General features: G+C 36.9%; 2 protein-coding genes across 6 annotated transcripts in view; one reads left to right on the forward strand and one right to left on the reverse strand.

The window, feature by feature from the left end:
* Window positions 1-22,125, reverse strand: part of LOC103097375 (uncharacterized) — a 150,492-nt gene that overhangs the window by 104,008 nt on the left and 24,359 nt on the right. The window lies entirely within an intron of this gene.
* EXOC1L (exocyst complex component 1 like) overlaps window positions 1-22,125 on the forward strand; it is a 47,375-nt gene that overhangs the window by 5,717 nt on the left and 19,533 nt on the right. For 2 of the 3 annotated variants that reach the window (XM_056802644.1, XM_056802645.1), the window contains exon 2: window positions 7,774-7,846. In XM_056802644.1, coding sequence (XP_056658622.1) covers window positions 7,774-7,846 — 73 coding nt within the window. Of the gene's footprint in view, window positions 1-7,773; window positions 7,847-19,159; window positions 19,296-22,125 lie in introns of those variants that run through there. The other variant, XM_007496433.3, reaches the window with a different exon arrangement.

Raw genomic sequence — 22,125 nt, forward strand, 5'->3', positions numbered from 1 at the left:
AGATAAATAAGTTTGGGTAGGATGGTCATTTTTATTATATTGGCTCGTCCTATCCATGAGCAGTTAATGTTTTTCCATTTGTTCAAGTCTAGTTTTAGTTGTGTGGCGAGTGTTTTGTAGTTGTGTTCATATAGTTCCTGTGTTTGTCTTGGGAGGTAGATTCCTAGGTATTTTATTTTGTCTAAGGTGATTTTGAATGGGATTTCTCTTTCTAGTTCTTGCTGCTGAGCTGTGTTGGAGATATATAGAAAAGCTGATGATTTATGTGGGTTTATTTTGTATCCTGCAACTTTGCTAAAGTTGTTGATTATTTCAATTAGCTTTTTGGTTGAATCTCTAGGATTCTTTAAGTAGACCATCATGTCATCCGCAAAGAGTGATAACTTGGTCTCCTCCTTGCCTATTTTGATGCCTTCAATTCCTTTATCTTCTCTAATTGCTACTGCTAGTGTTTCTAGTACAATGTCAAATAGTAGAGGTGATAATGGGCATCCTTGTTTCACTCCTGATCTTATTGGGAATGCATCTAGTTTATCCCCATTGCAGATGATATTAGCTGTTGGTTTTAGATATATACTGTTTATCATTTTTAGGAATGACCCTTCTATTCCTATGCTTTCTAGTGTTTTTAATAGGAATGGGTGTTGTATTTTATCAAAGGCTTTTTCTGCATCTATTGAAATAATCATGTGATTCTTGCTAGTTTGCTTGTTGATGTGGTCAATTATGTGGATGGTTTTCCTAATGTTGAACCAGCCCTGCATCCCTGGTATGAATCCTACTTGATCATGGTGAATGATCCTTCTGATCACTTGCTGGAGTCTTTTTGCTAGTATCCTATTTAAGATTTTTGCATCTATATTCATTAGGGAAATTGGCCTATAGTTTTCTTTCTCTGTTTTTGACCTGCCTGGTTTTGGAATCAGTACCATGTTTGTGTCGTAAAAGGAGTTTGGTAGAACTCCCTCTTTGCTTATTATGTCAAATAGTTTGTATAGTATTGGGATTAACTGTTCTCTGAATGTTTGATAGAATTCACAGGTGAATCCATCAGGCCCTGGGGACTTTTTCTTAGGAAGTTCTTTGATGGCTTGTTGGATTTCAATTTCTGATATGGGATTATTTAGGAATTCTATTTCCTCTTCTGTTAGTCTAGGCAGTTTGTATTTTTGTATATATTCATCCATTTCTCCTAAATTGGTGTATTTATTGCCATATAATTGGGCAAAGTAATTTCTAATGATTGCCTTAATTTCCTCCTCATTGGAGGTGCTGTCCCCCTTTTCATCTTTAATGCTGTGAATTTGCTTTTCTTCCTTCCTTTTCTTAACTAGATTGACCAGTACCTTGTCTATTTTGTTTGTTTTTTCAAAGTACCAGCTTCTTGTCTCATTTATTAAATCAATAGTTCTATCACTTTCGATTTTATTAATTTCTCCCTTAATTTTTAGGATTTCTAATTTGGTTTTCTGCTGGGGGTTTTTAATTTGATCGCTTTCCAGTTTTTTCATTTGCATTTCCAATTGATTGATCTCTGCTCTCCCTTGTTTGTTAATATAAGCATTCAGGGATATGAATTTACCTCTGATTACCGCTTTGGCTGCATCCCAAAAGGTTTGAAAGGATGTTTCGCCATTGTCATTTTCCTCGATGAAATTATTAATTGTTTCTATGATTTCTTCTTTAACTAAACGGTTTTGGAGTATCATATTGTTTAATTTCCAATTGGTTTTAGATTTGGTTTTCCATGTACCATTACTAATCATTATTTTTATTGCCTTGTGATCTGAGAAGGCTGCATTCATTATTTCTGCTTTTCTGCATTTGTGTGCTATGTTTCTGTGACCTAATGTATGGTCAATTTTTGTGAATGTGCCATGTGGTGCTGAGAAGAAGGTGTATTCCTTTTTATCCCTATTTATTTTTCTCCATATGTCTATTAATTCTAATTTTTCTAAGATTTCATTCACTTCTTTTACCTCTTTCTTATTTATTTTTTGATTTGATTTATCTAAATTTGATAATGGTTGGTTTAAGTCTCCCACTAGTATGGTTTTATTGTCTATTTCTTCCTTCAATTCTCCTAGTTTCTCCATTAGAAATTTGGGTGCTATATTATTTGGTGCATACATATTGATTAATGATATTTCCTCATTGTCTATAGTCCCTTTTAACAAAATATAATTACCTTCCCTATCCCTTTTGATCAGGTCTATTTTTGCATTGGCTTTATCAGATATCATGATTACCACTCCTGCCTTCTTTCTATCAGTTGAAGCCCAGAAGGTCTTACTCCATCCTTTAATTCTGACCTTGTGGGTGTCAACCCGCCTCATGTGTGTTTCTTGAAGACAACATATGGTAGGGTTTTGGATTCTAATCCATTCTGCTATTCGTCTACGTTTTATGGGTGAGTTCATCCCATTCACGTTCAAAGTTATGATTGTCATTTGTGGACTCCCTGGCATTTTGATTGCCTTCCCTAATTCTAACCTTTTCTTCTTCGGCTCTACCTTTTAGTCCAGTGATTTACTTTGAATCAGTCCCCCTTGTCCCCTCCCTTGATGTTTCCCTTTTTAGTCCCTCCCTTTTGTTCCCTCCCCCTCCCCCCCTCTCTTTCCCTCCCTTTTTGTTCTCCCTCTCCCCCTCCCCCCCTTGGTTTTCCCTTCTCCTTACCCTTGTTGGGTAAGATAGAATTCAAGATCCCAATGGATCTGGATGTTTTTCCCTCTCAGAGTTGATTTCCCTGAGATTGAGGTTTAAGTAAACCCCCCCCCCTCTCTTCCTCTCCTTCTTATAGGAGTTTTCTTCCCCTCCCCTTCCCCTGTGAATCTTTGTGTGAGAACCATTATTCTATTTGGTCTTTCTTTACCCCCTATTTATACATTACATTTTCCCCACATATTAGTATACATAGGTTGATATAAATGTAGTCCTTATAGAAGAGAGTTTGAGTAAAAGAAGATAACATTTTTCCCCTTTCCTTAATATTTACCTTTTCAGGTATTCCTTGCTCTTTGATTTTCGGTATCAAACTTTCCACAGAGCTCTGGTCTTTTCTTTGCAAAAAGTTGGAAGTCTTCTATTTTGTTGAATGCCCATACTTTCCCTTGGAAGTATATAGTCAGTTTTGCTAGGTAGCTGATTCTTGGTTGGAGACCCAGCTCTCTTGCCTTTCTGAAGATCATGTTCCATGCCTTACGATCATTCAGAGTAGAACTTGCAAGGTCTTGGGTGACCCTGATTGGCATTCCTTTATATCTAAATTGTCTTTTTCTGGCTTCCTGTAGGATTTTTTCTTTTGTTTGATAGCTTTGGAATTTGGCAATTACATTCCTGGGAGTTGGCTTTTGGGGGTTTAGTGTAGAAGGTGTTCTGTGAGCTCTGTCAGTGGCTGTATTGCCCCCTTGTTCTAGAATCTCTGGGCAATTTTCTTTGATTATATCTTGTATCACCATGTCCAGTTTGGTGTTTATTTCTGGCTTTTCTGGGAGTCCAATTATTCTTAAATTATCCCTTCTCCCCCTATTTTCCAGATCTATCACCTTGTCGGTGAGATATTTTATGTTCTCTTCTAATTTCTTGGTATTTTGGCTTTGCTTTATTAATTCTTGCTCTTTTACACGATCGTTGTCTTCCAGCTGCCTGATTCTGGCCTTTAAAGCCTGGTTTTCTTTTACAGTTTGGTCAAGCTGGTTTTGTAGATGCGTGAATTTCTTTTGCATTATTTCCAACTTTTCCTCCCAGAAGGCTTCCATCTTTTTGGTCATTTCTGATTCAAATTCTTCATAGGTTTGTGGAGAGTTTCCATTTCCTTTGGAAGGTTTTGGAGCATTTTCTTTTATATTATCTTCTGTCTGCTCTGTATTTTGTATTTTGGCTCCATAGAATGTGTCCAAAGTCGCCCCTTTCTTCTTATTTTTCTTGGTATTTTGGGGCTTCTGTGCTTCTGTGGAGTTTGCTGCCATCTCTGAATGTGGAGGATTAGCTTTTCTTATCTCTGTCTGGTGATCAGAGGCTTTAGTCCGGGGCAGATTGTCCCTTCTATGAGCTTTCCCTGGGTTAAACTGAATATGCCTCACTGGAACTGGAATGGAAGGGTCGGACCACGAGGCCACACTCTCCCCCCGGCTCGCTTTCCGGAAGTTGCCTTCAGAATCGCTGGCCGTGAGGCTGTTTCGTCGGCCTGCGGGGGGATGGGCTGCAGCTAGCCCAAGCTCCGAGGGCAAGGACTTTCACTGAGACTTGGATAGCAGGATCCAGCCCGTGAGGCTGTCTTGCCCGCCCTGAGGGTTGCTGTTGTTTAGACCAGCTCTCTGCAGCGGAAGCCCCAGGCAGTAACTTTCACCGGGACTGTAGAAGGCCCTGAGGGTTCTGCTCTCTGAGCCCGGCCGGGCTGCGGCTTCCGGGAGCCTTGGACTCTGCGCTCCTACCCCTGAGGTCCGAGGGATCTCGGGTTCTGGCTTTTAAGGGGAGCCGTACCTTTTGAACCGGGTCCAGGTCCAGGAGGAGGGTTCCCAGGGTCTGTGCTGTTGATCGTTTTGAATTTCGGCGCCTTAGGAGCTTATCGTTTGAGATGGTCGGGAAGGGTTTTCAGGAGATCTGAGCTTTAGCTTTCTCTAAGCCGCCATCTTAACCAGAAGTCCTTGTAAAATGCTTTGTAAACTAAATAGCTATACAAATGTCAGTTATTATAAACATTTTTAAAATATACAGTATTTTTAAATGCTTAAAATTGCATGTGGTTTTTATGAATAATTTCTAGCATTCTAAAAAATGAATTTAGGTGCGTTCTTTTGTAGTTTGTTTTTCTTTTGGAACTCAAGGTAAGTAAAATATATCTCTAGATTCACAGATTCAGGGCATATTAGAACTGGACAGGACCTTAAAGCCCAACATCCTCATTTTACATCTGAGGAAATTTACTCTACTGTCATTTCCCAAAAGCATTTGCTAAGAAATAATTTCATTTGGTGTAATATTAAATTTTAAGACACTCAAAATGCTTTCAAATGCTTTCAGGCAAGATATGAAAGCTTTCAAAATTGTAACTGCCTTTAGCTTTATGGCTGCTTTCAAAGAAGGTAATGATGAAAACAACTTTTCTTTGAAATGCAAGGATGCAAAGTTACCTCAATATTTAGGTGAAAATTCACCTTTTTTATAAATGGTAGGAATATTCAATAACATTTTCTTAATAAATATTGAAATGTGACCAAATATCCTGAAATAAACTTTTTTGCCATGCTGTAATATTATAATACTTAATATTGTATGTATATGTATATACACAAAGATAGATAGATAGATAGATAGATAGATAGATAGATAGATAGATAGATAGATAGATAGATAGATAGATGGATAGATGGATGGATGGATGGATGGATAGATGGATGGATGGATGGATGGATGGATGGATGGATGGATGGGTAGGTAAGTAGGTAGGTAGGTAGATTTCTATTGTCCTGCTGTTTTGTGGATAGTTTCAAAATAGTTACTAAATAGTACTAGTCTACAAAGGGAAAGTTATTCATGATTTTAGGGATAGAAAATTAAAAAATAAGAGAGGACACAAGTATCTTTTCTAGGAAGGAGGAAAAACAAAAAGGTCAGTTAGAGAAAGAAAAGGGATGTGGTAATGGACTCTCTCCTGTGTCTTCAACTTTCTCTCTCTAGATGATCTCATCAGCTTTCATGATTTTAATTATCATCCCTAAGCATATGCCTTATAGATCTATATAGTTAGTTCCTTATCGTCAGTTTAGCTACCTATTGGATATTTTAGATTAGGTTATCTCATATTTCAAACGACATGCACAGTATAGAACTCAATCCACCACCACCACCCCAAAAAACCCTTACCCCTCTTTTAAACTTCTTACTTTTATCAAAGTTGCCACTATTCTTCCAATCTGACAATATGCTCTATAATGAACTTAGTGAGAAATAAAGTAAACTTTAGAGAAAGGACATTGATTCCCTGGTTTTGAGGTACCTTGGGCACATATATCCACTACACATGTGCCTCACTAACATTGCACCTTAAATTCATTTCCACTCATAAAGGGAAAGTATGCTTCAGTTTTAGGAAGAAAATGCTTTATAAATACTCTCAAGATTTGAGCAAGATGTCTTTGCTAAAGAACTGAGTCTGCTGGCCAATTGGTAAGTCCCCTCAATGGGGACTCATAAGCAACTGTTTCAGAGGATAGCCACCCATCAGATTACTCCTAGAACCCTGAAATTAATAGCAGTCACCCAATTTACCAGTACAAGAACAAGAACAAGCAATCCCAGTGGTAACATTACATTTATTATGAAAGAGAGTTCTGTAGAGGAAGGCATGGTATTGGGAAGTGAATGTTTACAAAGACAATAGGCATCAATAAAACTTTCAAAAATCAAAGCATACTTTGGTGACTAGAAAATTAAAACCTTTAGAATTTAAGTTATGTGTCTGATGTCTAACTGGAATGTGGTAGAGAGATAATAGATCATTAAAACCATGATTCTTAAGTTCACTGTTAGTTAAACAAAGTCACAGCATTCTCCTTCATCAAGAATTTTGACAGGGGACATCAAAATTTATCAACCACTCCTCTTTGCTCCAATTTTTAATGAAAAAAAAAAACAACTACACCTAGGTGCCAGGCAGCTGAAAGGTACAATAGATACAGAGTACCAGGCCTGGATCCAGGAAGACATAGGTTTAGATGTGACCATGGAAGATATCTAGGTGGCTTAGTGGATTGAGAGCCAGGTCTGAAGATGTCCTGGAGGTCCTGGGTTCAGATATGATCTCTGATACTTCCTAACCCTTTTTGCCTACCCCTTACTACTCTTCTGTCTTAGAATGGAACTTAGTATCCTTTCTAAGATGGAAAGTAAAGATTTAAAACCCATAAATCTGAACTAGGACACTTACTAACTGTGTGGCCCTGGACAAGTCTCAAGGGATAACAGTAGCAATGATCACACAGGGTTGTTATGAGGATTAAATAAGATAATATTTTAAAAGAGAATGCAACATAGTAGGCACTATATAAATATTTGCTATTATTATAAGCTACAGGGAGAAGGAAGAGGACCAGGGAGTCAAGGGGGAAAATTAAATTATATAGAAGTACTTAGTCTTTTTTTACTTACCTTTCCTACAACACATGATAAAATGTTGAATTGAGAACTTGCCTCATATGTCCTCAAGTTTTGCTGTATATTTATCCATTCGTGTCTGGATTTTGAATCAGAGAACCTGCATTCAAATCTCTTCTCTTCCATGAACTATTTGTGGGACCTTTGGCTTTTTAATGATTTGGACGAAATAGGTTATAAGTCTACTCCAGTTCCTATTAGGAATCTTACATTCTCTGGATGAATCATTTGCTCTGACAAGTATCTGCTGCCCTTTTGAATTAGGTGATCATGGTGGGTTCATGGGCTATCTGGATGCCAATCCAATGGTGATATGAAGACATTTCTGCTGGTTTGGCACTTGTTCTTCAAAAAATAAAAATTGTTATATTGTCCTAAGATGATGAATGACCTGTCTGGGTTACAGTCTTTATCTATAGGGTGATGGAATGGGACTAGACAATCTCTGAGGTTCCTTTCAGCTGTCTGTCTATGATACAATGATGCCAAATCACACACAAACACACACAAACACAAATACACAACACATCCACAAAACATACACACACACAGCCCTCTTTGCTGAGTTAATAAAATTGCTGCAGATGTTATTTTTGTTTCTGTTTTTTTTTTTTTTAGGAAGAAACACTGGGCTGGCAAAAGAAAAAGAGTTTGGAGCTCACTCTGATGCTTACTAGCTATGTGATCCTGGGTAAGCATAGTCTCCAGAACTTATTAAGCACTGAATGCTTAATGACTTGACTTAATCTTTCTGAGTCTCAGTTTCTGATCTATGAAATGGAGATAATTTACATTACCTACTTTAGAGAGTACATGGGAAAGAGTTTATAACCTGCAGAGTGCTATGTAAATGTACACTCTGATCATTATTTTTAAATCTTTGTCTTCTGTCCTAGAATCAATACTGTGTATTGGTTCTAAGGCAGAAGAGTGGTAAGGGCTAGGCAATGGGAGTTAAGTGACTTATCCAGGACCACACAGCTAGGAAGTATCTGAGTTCACATTTGAACCCAGGACTTTCTGTCTCTAGGCCTGGCTCTCAAACCACTGAGCTACCTAGCTGCCTCATCATTACTTCTAATAATAATTTCTGTTTCAGACAAAATCATGGGATACATACTTTTGTTATTTTTGCTTCTTGTTTTTCTAATTTAAGAATTTCCAGTTTAAAGGATTTTTGAGTCACTCCCATAGCATTGCTCCCCAAATTAATCTGTGAAACTGCTATTGGAAATTATTTTTAAAAATCTTTCCCTTTTTGCCTTTCTGAATAAATCAAATCTACTGAATTTATTATAGATTTTGTTGTCTAAAAAAATTTTAGCATGTCCATTTTCCATGGAAATGTAAGCATTTACCTCCAGTTCACATACTCTAACACAATATTCTTTTTCATTTTATTGCCTATGGTTCAGAATACATGAGGAGCTGTTCTAGTCAGTACAAAATAATCGGCAGTGCTCCAGAACACAGAATAAGACATTTGTTGATAAAATCAATTTAATGATACTCCATTAGTTATCAGTTAAACATAAATACTAATGGTATCTCTTTTTTTAAAAGTGGGGAGGGATTGTCCTAAGTGTCCTCTTAACATTGATGAATTGCCTTTTCCAGAATGTGACCACTATTTGTAAAACTTAGGATTCTAAACAAAATAAATCCTACAACTAAGATGACATTCATTTTGCACTTATATACTCTCTTATATTATTATTTAACATCTTATGTACTCACATTTATATTTATTGCAATCTATTTAGCTAGCTATATCTCTAGCTGGCTAGCTATATCTATGATGAGAAAACTGAGGCAAAGTTAAGTGACTTGCCCAGATTCAAACTCAAGAAGAAAAATCTTCTTAACTCTAGGCCTGGTACTCTAAGAAAAGTGGTATAAGACTCATAGATTTAGAACTAGCAATGGCCCTAGATTAAAACTGGTGTGGAGGATAGTAGAACTGATTAAGTGACCAAAAGATCCAACAATTGTCATCTCTTATGTGGCTTCCCAGGATTTCAGGAATGATATTATTTTTCTCAGTTCTAACTCTAATTCCTTAAAAGCAGTGTAACAGTGGATAAGTGATAGTTTTGGTGTCAGGTGGACCTATTTTGTCTCCTCTTTCTCAAAATTACTAGCTGTATGACCAAAGTAAAAAGCTTAAATTCTCTGGGTCTCAATTTCTTTATCTGTGAAATGGAGATCATAGATTTAGGCCTAGAAGGGCATGAGAAATCACCTGTTTTCAACATCTTCATTAAATAAATGAGGAAACTTAAAACTAAAGATGTAAATGTTAGAGTTGGAACCTAAGGCTAGGTCTCCTGACTCTAAAGCCTATATAGCCTTTTGACAGCACCACACCTGCCTATAATAATATCTGAGGTATCCACCTGAAAATGCCTCTCAGGCTCAAATAAACTATGCGGTGTACTGCAAATCTTAAATTACTAAATAAATAGCAACTCTGATTATTTTTCTCTCAAGTTCCTACATAGAACTTTGGCTCAATTAAAGCCAACTCCTTAAATTATATTTTTTAATTGCTTTAAAATGTGTTGACAATATTCCCTTCCTCTGAAAAAAGTGTCATGCTACATATTCATTTTCAAATTCAGTAATAGCTTATTTTGTTTGATCATTTATAGTCAGAATTCAACAAATGACTGCTGGTAGAATAAGTAAATGCATACATGAATGAATCTCATTATAACCCTTGGATAATTAGAAGTTCTGACCTAAACCCAGTTTGGAATTTAAGGGGTGGTTTCCCCAAGTTATATTTTCATCATGACAAAAACCACTTGAATTTTTAAAAACATGATTGTCTCCGAGGTGGGACCATCAGCATCAAAAGGTAGAAAGTTAGGGAATTCCTTGAACCTTGTACAAAATTATTTAGTTATTAGAATGCCTTTGCTATTTGGTTGTTTCAGTTTCACAATCCCATTTGAGATTTTTCTTGGCAGAGATACTGGAGTCATTTGTCATGTCCTTTTCCAGCTAATTTTATAGACAATGAGACTGAAGCAAACACAGTGAAGTGACTTGTCCAGGATCACACAACTATGTATGAAATGACTAAACAACAACAAAAACTTTAAAAGTACATCAAGTACCATAACATTCCAGATCCGTTATGTCCCCTCTCCATCAAAAGGAGGAATTTTATTTCTTGTTTTCTGGGAACAAGAATGGTCATTATAATTTCTTGTTCCAAATCTGTAACATCATCTTAGAGAGGTGTGTAGAACACTAAGAATTCACTTGGCCAAGATCATACAATTAGTATGTGTCAGAAACGGGATTTGAACCCAAGTCCAGTTCTTTATCTTCCATTGCTTCTCAAATTTTGACTCTTTTTAACATAAAAGAAGCCTCTTTAGGAAGTTAAATTATGTACTCTAGGAAACCAGATAATTAATTGCTAATATATTTTTTCAATAAAATTATAAAGTTGACTGCTCCAACTTTTTTCTTGTTACCAAAAAAGGAAAGATATTATAGATAAGAAGTATGTAATGTTGTGGAGGAGAGTTGGGAAAAAAGTCTGCAGCAAATGCTGGAGAAGCAAGGACTATAGAACTGTCAATCACGATGGACATTCTATTTGGAATGAAGACTGGGGAAGGACAGTTGAAGAAGAAGAGTCAAATTGAAAAACTGGGTCTCTTGCCCTTGGGACAGAAAGGAGGAAGGACAGAAAAATCCTGCTCTCTGGTTTCTCCCTATAATACTCCAGTGACTGAATCTTCAAACCTGTTGACCATTTTCCCAAATCTGAACTCTATTCCACCATCCTCCAACTTAGGAATTGTTTTAGTATTAGGGAAATCCCAAACCCTCTCTCCCTTCAACTTCTTTACCTTTCCCCTTCCCCTAAATAAACCCCTAACCTAAACTTAGAAAAGAGAGAGAGTGATTTGTCTGATATACCAAGATACTCACTCTGAGCCGATTTCAGTGATACCAACAGAAGATTCAACTAAAGGGGGGGAAGGGAGGAGAAGGACAGGGAGGGGGAAAGGGGAAGAAAGAGGGAGGAGGGAGGAGATTGGCAGATTTGATCTTGAAATCATCATCTTCCTTTTAAAATAATCCCCTAATATAAGCATCATTCTAGCTTCTTTCTTGATGTAGTTTTTTAGTGTCTCCTTTACCCATTTCTCAGTGTGCAAGTTTTACTTTTCTTCAAAAAGGTCTTTAAGCATGTATTTATTTATTTATTTTTAATCAATTCTGTCTCTATAAATCCATTGTTTTAAAAATGACATTAGAATATTCCGGGCAGGAGATGTAATATTCCCCATATGGCTGAGTCAGAGAAAGAGTTTCTTAATGAGGGCTCTGGCACTGGATATGAACCACTGAAACCTCCTCATCATGACACTATCTGCAGTATTGGTGATAGCCCAAAGGCTGAGACAGCAGGCCTCTTAGCAAGTTCTCAACAGGGACTCTCTGGTTGGCAGTGAAAAGGCGGGGCCCATAATGAAGAAGTCACACTTCATTTCCTTTTGGCATCTGCATATTCTAACACCTCTGAACCCTGGGACAGAAGCCCAAAAGGTACAAGCAGAAGAGGAATAAGCAAACCTGTGCCAGATGAAAACAATATAAGGAAAGACCCACAAGTAAATTCACTTGGCACTTGGAATGAGTACAGAAAATAAAAATAACACCACTAAAGTCGAATCACCAAAGAAACAAGTATGGTACTAAATGGGAACAGATACTGCCTGAGATAAGTAAATAAGGAGTTATGGAAGCCAATCAGAGAACTTTGTGTAACAAATGATTAAGTGAGTTTTGCTAACAAAACCAGCCCTGCTCTTCACAATAAAGTTAAGGATTATGACATCACACTAGAACTGTCCAACCTGGCACATAATCAAGAAAAAAAAAGTGTCAAGTTTGGCAGAACACAGTACTGTATTACCACTATTAACAGGGTGGATTCACTCTAGTAACACATTTCATCACAGGAGGCAGAAATAAAGATAGAGGCTACAGAGGAATACATTCTAAGTACACTTTCCTTTCTGCTTGCTCAGCTCAGAATGGACTGCACACCAAGAAGGTATAGGAGCATTCTTTCCTTAGGTATTTTTATGGAATAGAGCTTCCCTCCAGAAAAGAAAGCTGTGCCTTTCAGCTTTGCCAGACCAAAGTAGATTGAAGTTCTCTTGCATCATGTAAGATATTCTTGGTCTTATTTCTTTGAGGATATATTTCCCTGCACCCCTCCCTGCTGTGTGGTGGAGGGCCCACACAGCTACAATTTAAGAAAGGGTACACAGGCAGCAGGATTGCATAGCTCTAGATTTCATGGAGTCTATAAACTTGGATGGGGGGAGCAGGGGAAGACATCTTTATTTTCCCTAACCTCTCAGTGAAACTGAGCATTGTTATGGAATACTATTGTGATGTAAGGAATGATGAACTGGAGGATTTCTATATGAACTGGAAAAACATGCATGAACTGATGTGAGGCAAAATGAGCAGAACCAGGAGAAAATGTACACAGAAAGTGAAACACTGTCAAATGATCAAATGTAATCGACTTTCCTACTAATAGAATGCAATGATCCAGGACAACCCAGAGAGACTTATGAGAAAGATTGTTATCCACATCCAGAAAAAGAACTGTGGGAGTAGAAAGGCAGAAGAAAAACATATGATTTATCACTTGTTTATACGGATATAGGACATGGGGTTTTGGTTTTTAAAAGATTATTACAAAAATGAATAATATGAAAATAGTTACTGAATGATAATACATGTATAACCCAGTGGAATTGCTTGTTGGCTCTAGGAGCTGGGAGTAGAAAGGGGAGGGAAAGAACATGAATCATGTAACTATGGAAAAATACTTTGAAATAAATTTTTTAAAAAGAAAAAAAAAGAAACTAAGCATTCTCTTCAATTATTTAAAAGCATTACTTCTACTCCATAGGCTTCACCATGCATCCCATTTAAGGATATATTTCTTGGGTAATCATTTTTATGTCACTTCTTGTCCCCAAATCATTGGTACTATGTTTCAATCCACTCATACTCACCATGTTTCTCTCCATTTTACTTTAGGTGATGCTCAGTTTTGAGTCTTTAGAGATTGTGAGTACTATGAGTATGACAACTAGAAGCTCCCATTTAATGGTTTATGAATTCCTTAATGTAAGGGGTTTGAGTTTAAAATTGCCTTAAGTTGAAAATACTCACCCAATTATTTTACAAATATGCGTTTTCCCTAAAAATAAAAACACTGTGATTTAGTTTATATGTGATTATTGTGTGTTAAACACCTTCTAAGTTATAACTTATTTCATTAAAATGACATTTATATTCAACAAAATTTGTAAAATAAGATGAAACCTTGTGGATAATAAGCATATAAGAGGTTATTGAGTTATTTCCTTTAATTCTTACAGAATGTCCCATGTAAGTGGCTAGCAACTATTTTCAATTAGAGTTTTATAATTTTATATTTAGAGTTTTCATAATTATATATTTTTATATAATTTAAAATAGAATAAAATTATATATTTTATAATTATGTAATGCTAATGTTAATTTGGTGCTTTAGGGAGGCAAAAGTAATCGTAATTATTGAAAGCATTTGATGAATAAATCTCAAAGAATATTATGAATAGTATTTAAATTGCCCAGGGAATTCAAAACATATTTTGTTATTGCCACAAGGGGTTCTTGGAACAAAAAACAGGAAGAACCACTGTTTCAGTGCTTATAGAAACTGGATTCAGAGTCAGGTAGACTTGAGTTTGAATCCCATATCAAACACTTAGTAGCTATATGACTCTGAATAAGTTATCTAATGCCCCTAGACCTCAGTCATCTAGTCTGTAAAATGAGAGGGTGGTCTCAATGACCTCTCAAGTTCCTTCCAGATTTAAATTTATGATGCTATGCTTAATCCATCTGCTTATAAACTGAAGAAAGATCTTGACTACTACGTAATATTGTTTTTTTTTGTCTGGCAAATTTTAGCTATTTGGCCATGGACAAATTATTTAATCTCTTGTTGACTCAGACAACTCTGTAATAATATGAGTTATAGACAAGTTTGTAATTGGCAACAGAGGCAGCGGTTTCTGTCTAGGCCAAAATAAAACAAATCTGCTATGGTGTTCATTTTCCTCATCAAATCAGATCCTTTTTCATATTTATCCACTATGATTTATTTTTCAAAAATCTCCCCTGAGGCCAATTTATTCACCACAGCTCCTCTATCCTTCTATTTTTTAAAACCCTTTCCTTTTGTCTTCGAATCAATACTGTGTATTGGCTCCAAGGCAGAAGAGTGGTAAGGGCTAGTCAATGGGGGTTAAGTGACTGGCCCAGGGTCACACAGCTAGGAAATGTCTGAGGCCAGATTTGAACCTAGGATCTCCCATCTTTAGGCCTGACTCTCAATCCACTGAGCTACCCAGCTGCCCCCTATCCTTCTTTAATTTTAAATAAGAAAAAAACTCATATTTCAAAATTTTTGAAATACTTAATTTTTTATTGTAAAACAAAACAAATAAACTTGTGAAGAAAGTGGTCAAAAGGGGGTAGTCTGGACTTTTACCCTCATATAAAATTGAAAATAGATATAAAGCCTTCCTTTTTGTACAATTTTTGTTATTCATGTTAATGTAATATATGATGGATCTGCCTCATAATGCTATTCTCAGATTCTTATCCATTGTGATCACCTATAATATTAGGATCTCCAGTGTTTGAATAATGAAATGCTCTTGCTGCCCCTTTCTACCTAACAGTTAATTTTTCTACAGTGAACATTAGAATAAATGGGGAAGAGGAGGAATGAACAACATGATCCCCAATGTGTAACAAGTTCATTAAGTGAGTCTGATTAGGATGGTTAAAAAGAAAGAAATATCTAGGAAAATATTCCAAGAGACAGATTGATAAAGTGGTAAGGATATTTGATTTGGAGTCAACAATATGATAGTTTAAATCTTGGCTCTATTACTTTAAGATATCTATGTTATTGCTATTTGGAATTTGCAGTCATGTCCCACTCTTTATGACTCCATTTGGTTTTCCTTGGCAAAGATACTAGAATAGTTTGCCATTTCCTTCTCTGGCTCATTTTGCAGTTGAGGAAAATGAGCCAAATAGGGTAAAGTGACTTGCCCAGGGTCACACAGCTAGTAAGTATCTACAGTCAGATTTGAACTCATGAAGATGAGTCTTCCTGATTTCAAGCTTTGTGCTCTATCTACTATGCCATCTAGCTACTCTAAGACCTCTATTGCTTTAAATAATTCAGCGTTAGTTTCCTCATTTGAAAAACAAAAGTGTTAAGTCTATGATTCTATGATTTGGTGATATGTAAAGTCCTTTTTGATTCTAAATTATGACCTGAAAAGTTTTGCTTTTTTAATAAGATAAATACTATGAAATTTTTGTTAGATATACCAAGACTAAATATTTTCATTAACACAAAATATCTTCACTATATCTTTCTTGATATCCTATAATTATTACTGGATATATTACTTCAAAAGATGAATCATCCTATAGTGTCATTTTCTAGATCTTTATCATAGAATCTCATATTTCACTTCTAAGATGTATTTCTATACCAACAATAAAAGCCTCATTTAAATATAATTGTAAAACTGGTTGATTTTACTTAACTGAATTTATTTTTCTTTGATACAAGGGAAAACTCATAGGTTAGGGAAAGAGGAGCAAGATGTATCCAGAAATTAGCATGTTAAAAAAAAGCCATCAACAAAATTTAATTGGCAAGGCTAATTCTAAAACATCCATAGTGTGAGATCTTAATTCAGAAATAAGAATCTTAGGAAATGAAACTGGGAAAATTCTTGATTTAGGGGGAAATAGTTCTGTGAAGAATCTTCAATGTCTATGCAAAGTAAAATATTAGTTTTTAAAATCTCTTCAAATGAAGTCACTAGTCTAGCAAACATTTTACTTGATTAGACAAAAATTGTTTTCTACACACTTTAAATGCATTCAATATTTGTTATCTATTGAGGTCTTATATAAGGCACTGGGGAAGAGAGGAAGAAAAATTAGTCACAAGAAGTTTAGAACTGAGTGGGGGAAGATCGTAGCTAGCTAGTATAAATAGCAAAATACAGATAGATGGTTAATATAAACAGCCATAATATAGAATAGAACCAGATGGATGCATCACTGGAGTATGAACAAAATAGTATGGGAATCAGAAAGAAAAAAGATTGGAGAAGAGATAGCATTTCTGTTTGATTTTGAAGAATGTTGAGGTCACATGAACATAATCTATGTCAAGTAAAAACTTTTGCTTTGCTTAACTAGAGTCTATTATATTCTTAAAGATGGCAATCCTTTTAGGAAAGACTACTCTTCGATAATATTCTCATTTTAAAGTAAAGTAGACTTATAACAAAATCAGTAGCTCAAAAAAAGATATTTGCTAGCATTTTAGTGTAGCATATTCCCTAAGGGTAGACCTCTATTCTGATATAAGGGTTTGCCCAGCTTGGAAATCCTGACAACGGCAAAGACCTGATCACAATTGAAGTTATTCTGGAGAATCAGGACTAAAGAGTTAAACTGCTCCCCATCAGGATGTCCCAGTGGGCATAAAACATTATGTACAAATTCTTTGCTCATCTTCAAACCAAAACATGGTACCTAATTTCTTGGCTATCCATCCTTAACTTCCAACAGCATTTTCTTATTTGCCTCTTGGGTTCTGCTGACCATGAATTGACAAGCTACTCGTTGACATGGTCCTGTCCCTAAACAAAGCCTTCTGCCTCTTATCTGCCATCACCATTGCCATTTGCATGAAGATTTGATGCTATATGACTTTTTAATTGATTCTTATGTTCTATACAACCCACTTTTGCCTCTTAATACTTGACAAAGCTAGACTTCACCATTACAAACTTTCCTTTCCTGGTTAGATTGAAATATTGGCAGAAGGCTCCAAGTTGCAACCCTCCCCCCCCCCCATTCTTACCTAACCCTCATGAAGAACAACAAAGATATTAAGAAGGAACTGAAAATGGGTAACAAAGCAGTGGGGGGTTTTCTTACATTCCTAATTGCAAATGAAAGCATGAAAAAAATATAATCAGGAGGTTAGAATTCTAAGAGGTCATTGGCTCAATATTTTTGCCTCTAGGCTTGACTATAATCATATTGGTTAGGGCCTCTCTATTCTTTCCTCAGTATCTTTTTAAGATTTTGGAATGGAGCACTGGGGTGATACACTGTATGAAGTTCTGCACCTGGATTTAGCAGTCTGAGTTCAAAACCTTACTCATTTAATAACTGTATGACTCTGGGCAAGTCACTTATCCCTCATCTGCCCAAGTTTTTCTATTTGTAAAATGAGAATAATAATAATAATAATGCCTACTTCCCAGGGTCATTGTGAGGATCAAATGAGATATTTATAAAGTGCTTAGCTTAGTGCCCAATATATAGTAGACACTTAATACTTGTTTCCTTCTATCTCACTGCCATGTCTATAGAGTCCAAAATGGGCCTAGAAGAACTGATTGCTAAATTAGCTATCATTAGTCCACTTTATCTTGATGTGCCATAGCTATTAAATGACTATATTGACTATCATCAGCTAATGATGAACATGTGTGCCTAGCATGACTTTAGGAATTCATAGACAGTTACTGTGTATTGGTTCCAAGACAGAAGATCGGTAAGGACTAGGCAATAGGGGTTAAGTGACTTGCCCAGGATCACACAGCTAGGAAGTGTCTGAGACCAGATTTGAACCTGACACCTCCTGTCTCTAGGCCTGGTTCTCAAGCCACTGAGCCACTTAGCTGCCCCATCCAACTCCATTTTACAGATGAGGGAATTCAAGTTGGGAGAAAGAAAGTAGCTTGCACATAGTCACACAGACAGCAGCAGAGGAAGAATTTGAACTGAGTCCTCTGACTCCATATCCAGGGCTCTTTTTTATAATATCTCTACTTTTGCTAAGAGATCATCCTTTGTTTTCTGGTAGTGGCATAGATAGGAAGACTGAACACTGAAGTTAGGAAATACTTTCTGGTATCTAGCCTAGGATTTTTCTGCTAAATCATAGATGTGTTGTGAACCAGATTGAAGGAGGGAGACTTTCATACAGATGAAATCAGACACCTGTCATGTGCTCATTTATTTAACCAAAATCCTTCTTAATACATTTTAAGCACTGAGAATACCCATTCTGTCCTCTGTGGAAATAAGTAATCATTGCTCGCAACCACCACCTGTCCAGTATCCTTTCACCCACTTAAGAACTGCATTGGATTTTCAAACAGTGCCATGAGGACTGATATTGAAGTCCCTTTTTAATTTCAGAAGTGATTCTGAACCAGGAATTGGCTGGACCTCTTCTCTGAGGCAATCTATGCATGGACCTGTGGGGAAAAGAAAGTGTTTGACAGCACTCCAGGAGAGGGAAAGGAACGAGAAAGGCATCCTTGTGGGGAGTGTTGGGAGCAAGCAATGCTGCTTTTTCTCTTGCCAGTGATAGCAAAGTTCTTAATGGAAGATGATTCCAATCAATACAGTCAGACAGCTGATTTGTGTAATGGAATCAAACTGAAGCAGTGGTCTTCCTCTGAATATTGATATGAAAAAGGAGGGGGAGCCTCAGGACTGGAATAACCAAGGAGCGCCACACGCATACCTGCAGATGCTTACCAATATATTCCCCCTTCAACAAACCGCAGATGAGCAGCCAAGAGAAGCCTGCTGGATGCTGAAGTGCGATGGTAGGGCCACCACCTTTGCGGCTGATGCTGCAGTGAGGGGCCCAAGAATCTGGAAATTGCTCTGAATCCTAGACCCTGGCTCTGGCTGAAACACTAGGACAAGCTAGGATCCGTGGACATTTGAGGGGCAAAAGGTAGGCGATACTGTCCAACCAGCTGCAGTCCAGAACAAGGGATCCAGCAAGGCAGAAAGAGAGAAAATAGCTTGAGCCAAGACATCAATCTTAGTGGAACTGAAGGAAATGTCATCTTTGGTCAAAGAGGACTTGGAGAAGAAACTATTTAAACCACTCTCACAACATCTCTATGAATTTATTGAAATTGAGTTCCCAGCCCAGGACAGGTATTACCTCTGTGTATCAGGTAACTTGCTGATTGTTTTCTTTGTGTTAATGAAACCCCATCCCAACAACCTTCAATGAGGTAGTGGGTGTCAGAGGGAAATGTATTAGTGCTTGACAGAGTTAACTATGCTTGTGTTTGCTGATGTACAAAGTTCAACCGTGCTAATGCTGATAACTAAGGCTCTACTGAAAGGCAGAATCCAAAAAAACTCAGTGTAACCTTGTGCCGTGGGGGGAAAAATCCTTAATTGTTCAAAAATGGATCTGAAAATGGCCAGGTCTACTGAGTGTCCAAGAGGCTCTCTTGTGCAATCTGTTTGCTGGTCATTGTATTGGCAAAAGATTTTTCTTTCTCTTTAATAAGCAAAGAATTCCCCTAAAGGGTGAAATAATGGGAGGGCCTGAGATATTCTGTTCATTTCACTACCTGTTTGGGCAAATGAGTGTTCCTTTTCCATGAGGAACAAGAAATAGGGCCTGAATTTTCAGGTGTGAGCTGATTTTGTAATATTTTTTTCAAGGGATGGGGACTGAAGAATTCCCAGGAGTGGAAACTTTCTGCCAGTGTAACACTTTAACTTCTATACAACTTAGAGCATTAGAGAGTTGCCTTGAAGAGCTAGAAGATAGGTAATTTGCCCAGGGTCACAGAGTCAGTATGAGTCAGAAAGAGAATTTGACCCCAGATCTGCATGACCTCAAATCCGCCTCTTTCTTTATCCACTATGACATGGTACCTTTCATTTTTTTAAAACAGCACTATTTTTTAAAACTACTCTCAGGGTAGCAAGGTGGCACAATGGAGAGAGCTCCAGGTCTGGAACTGGGAGTTCAAATCTGGCCTCAAATACTTCCTAGTTGGGTGACCCCTGGGCAAGTCACTTAACCCCTTTGCCAAGTCCTTGTCCTGTCTTAGAGTTGTTACTAAAACAGAAAATAAGGTTTAAAAAATCTTATTTCTAAAGATGGTACTAAGGACTCTTTATTATTTTTATATCAAACAATAAAAAAGTAATTACCAGCCAGTTTTTGAGATTTGAGTGCAAATTGTGTGCACCTAATAAATTAATCAGTTGCACTGGACCTTAGTTCAACTGTCATATACAAACCACTACATTCAAAATCTTAGGATAGATACTTAGCCCTCCATTATTGAAACTGAGTCATAATAGCAATAGTATCCATTTCTATGGAGCTTTATACAAAGTGTTTTAAATGGTTCATTGTATCCAGGGCCTGTGAGATAGGAAGTGCAAGTATTATTAATCCCCATTTTATGGATGATTAAAAAGAAAGAGGTAAACAGAGGTGATTATATACAACAGTAATGACCCACCATTGTATAGCACTGCACACTAATATGCTCTCATAATGTAAGGGAAGAATCATAAGAACTTATATAACCAATTAACCAAACATAGAATTAATGTTCTTTTATTTCCTAGAATGAGATTTCCTTCTCTTAGGTCATATGACAGGCAATGCGGGATAGTGGAGAGAGAATTGTCCTAGAGTCCAGGAAAAAGATGAGTTCAGATCCAACCTCTGACACTAGCTAGGGGACCCAGGACAAGTCACTTAATTGCTATTCAGTGCTCTGTCAATTGCTGAGGAGGTACTGACCTATGTTGTTAGGGGGCATTTTCCCATCTGGGAATTCTCTATACTGACCAAATTGCAGGTCTAGTCCTTGTTCCCTTCTTGGATAATAGAACATTTAAAGATGATTCTCAAATTCTTTTTTCATCCTAGGACTCCCTTATTGTATCCAGTAATTCAAAAGGACTCCTTGTCTTCCTTCTTACACCCTAACCTCATTTAAAATAGAAGAAAAGGTTTTGTTTTCCTTGTTTCTAAGTCATCAAGGTATTGAATTCAATTCAACAAACCCTTAGAATTAATACCATGTACTGGCTGATTAGTCGGGGTTAAGTGACTTGTTCAGGGCCACATAGCTAGGAAATATCTGAGGCCATATTTGAACCCTCTGGTCTCCAGGTCTGGCTCTGAATCTCACTAAGCCCTGTCCCCACCCTTTTTTAATCAATATTTAATTGAATTGGTTTTCTAGAGCTCCCATAGTATGTTCACAACTATACTAGGTACTATGGGAAGAGATTAAAAAGGAGCAGAACATAGGCTCTGCACTCAAGGAATTCACAAACCAGTTAGAGAGACAAAACTAATACACATGGATCAATTCTATAAAAACTCACAACAGCATATAAATCCATGGAAGCCTTTCTAGATCTTCCTTGATGCTACTAGTATCTTTCCTTTATTGATTATCTTCTGTTTATCTTGTATATAGCTTGTTTATACTGTCTTTTACATGTTATCTCTCCCATTAGACCGTGAGCCCAGGAACTATTTTTGCATCTTTTAAAATATATCTATAGTGCTTGTTACCTATTAGATGCTTAATAAATTCACATTGATGTGACTTGATCCTTACCCTCACTCTTAGGTAGTGCATATAATATTTTTCCCATTTTACAGATGAGGGTATGAAAATAACTTGTCAAAGGCACAAAGTTAATAAATACTACATTGGTTGCCATGAAATAATATCATATTCCACCCCACCATCAAACAAATTGTAGTGAAGGGGGAGAAGACACTAGGAAATATTTGCTAAGTGATATGGTACAGGCTATTGTAGGAGAGAAATCAGAATGAGCTGGTGTTGGGCTCTCTTCAGAAACAGTCTAGCTCTCACCTTGGTACATCTCTCTAAGAAATGAGTTGAAGACATAGAGGAACAGAAAACCAAATGATAATACATAGGGATGGAATAGAGAGATGAAGATGATTTCCAATGGGAAAGAGGTATCTAGAAGAAGAGAAAA

The sequence above is a fragment of the Monodelphis domestica genome, chromosome 6 (assembly GCF_027887165.1).
Source record: "Monodelphis domestica isolate mMonDom1 chromosome 6, mMonDom1.pri, whole genome shotgun sequence".
NCBI classification, from domain to species: domain Eukaryota; kingdom Metazoa; phylum Chordata; class Mammalia; order Didelphimorphia; family Didelphidae; genus Monodelphis; species Monodelphis domestica.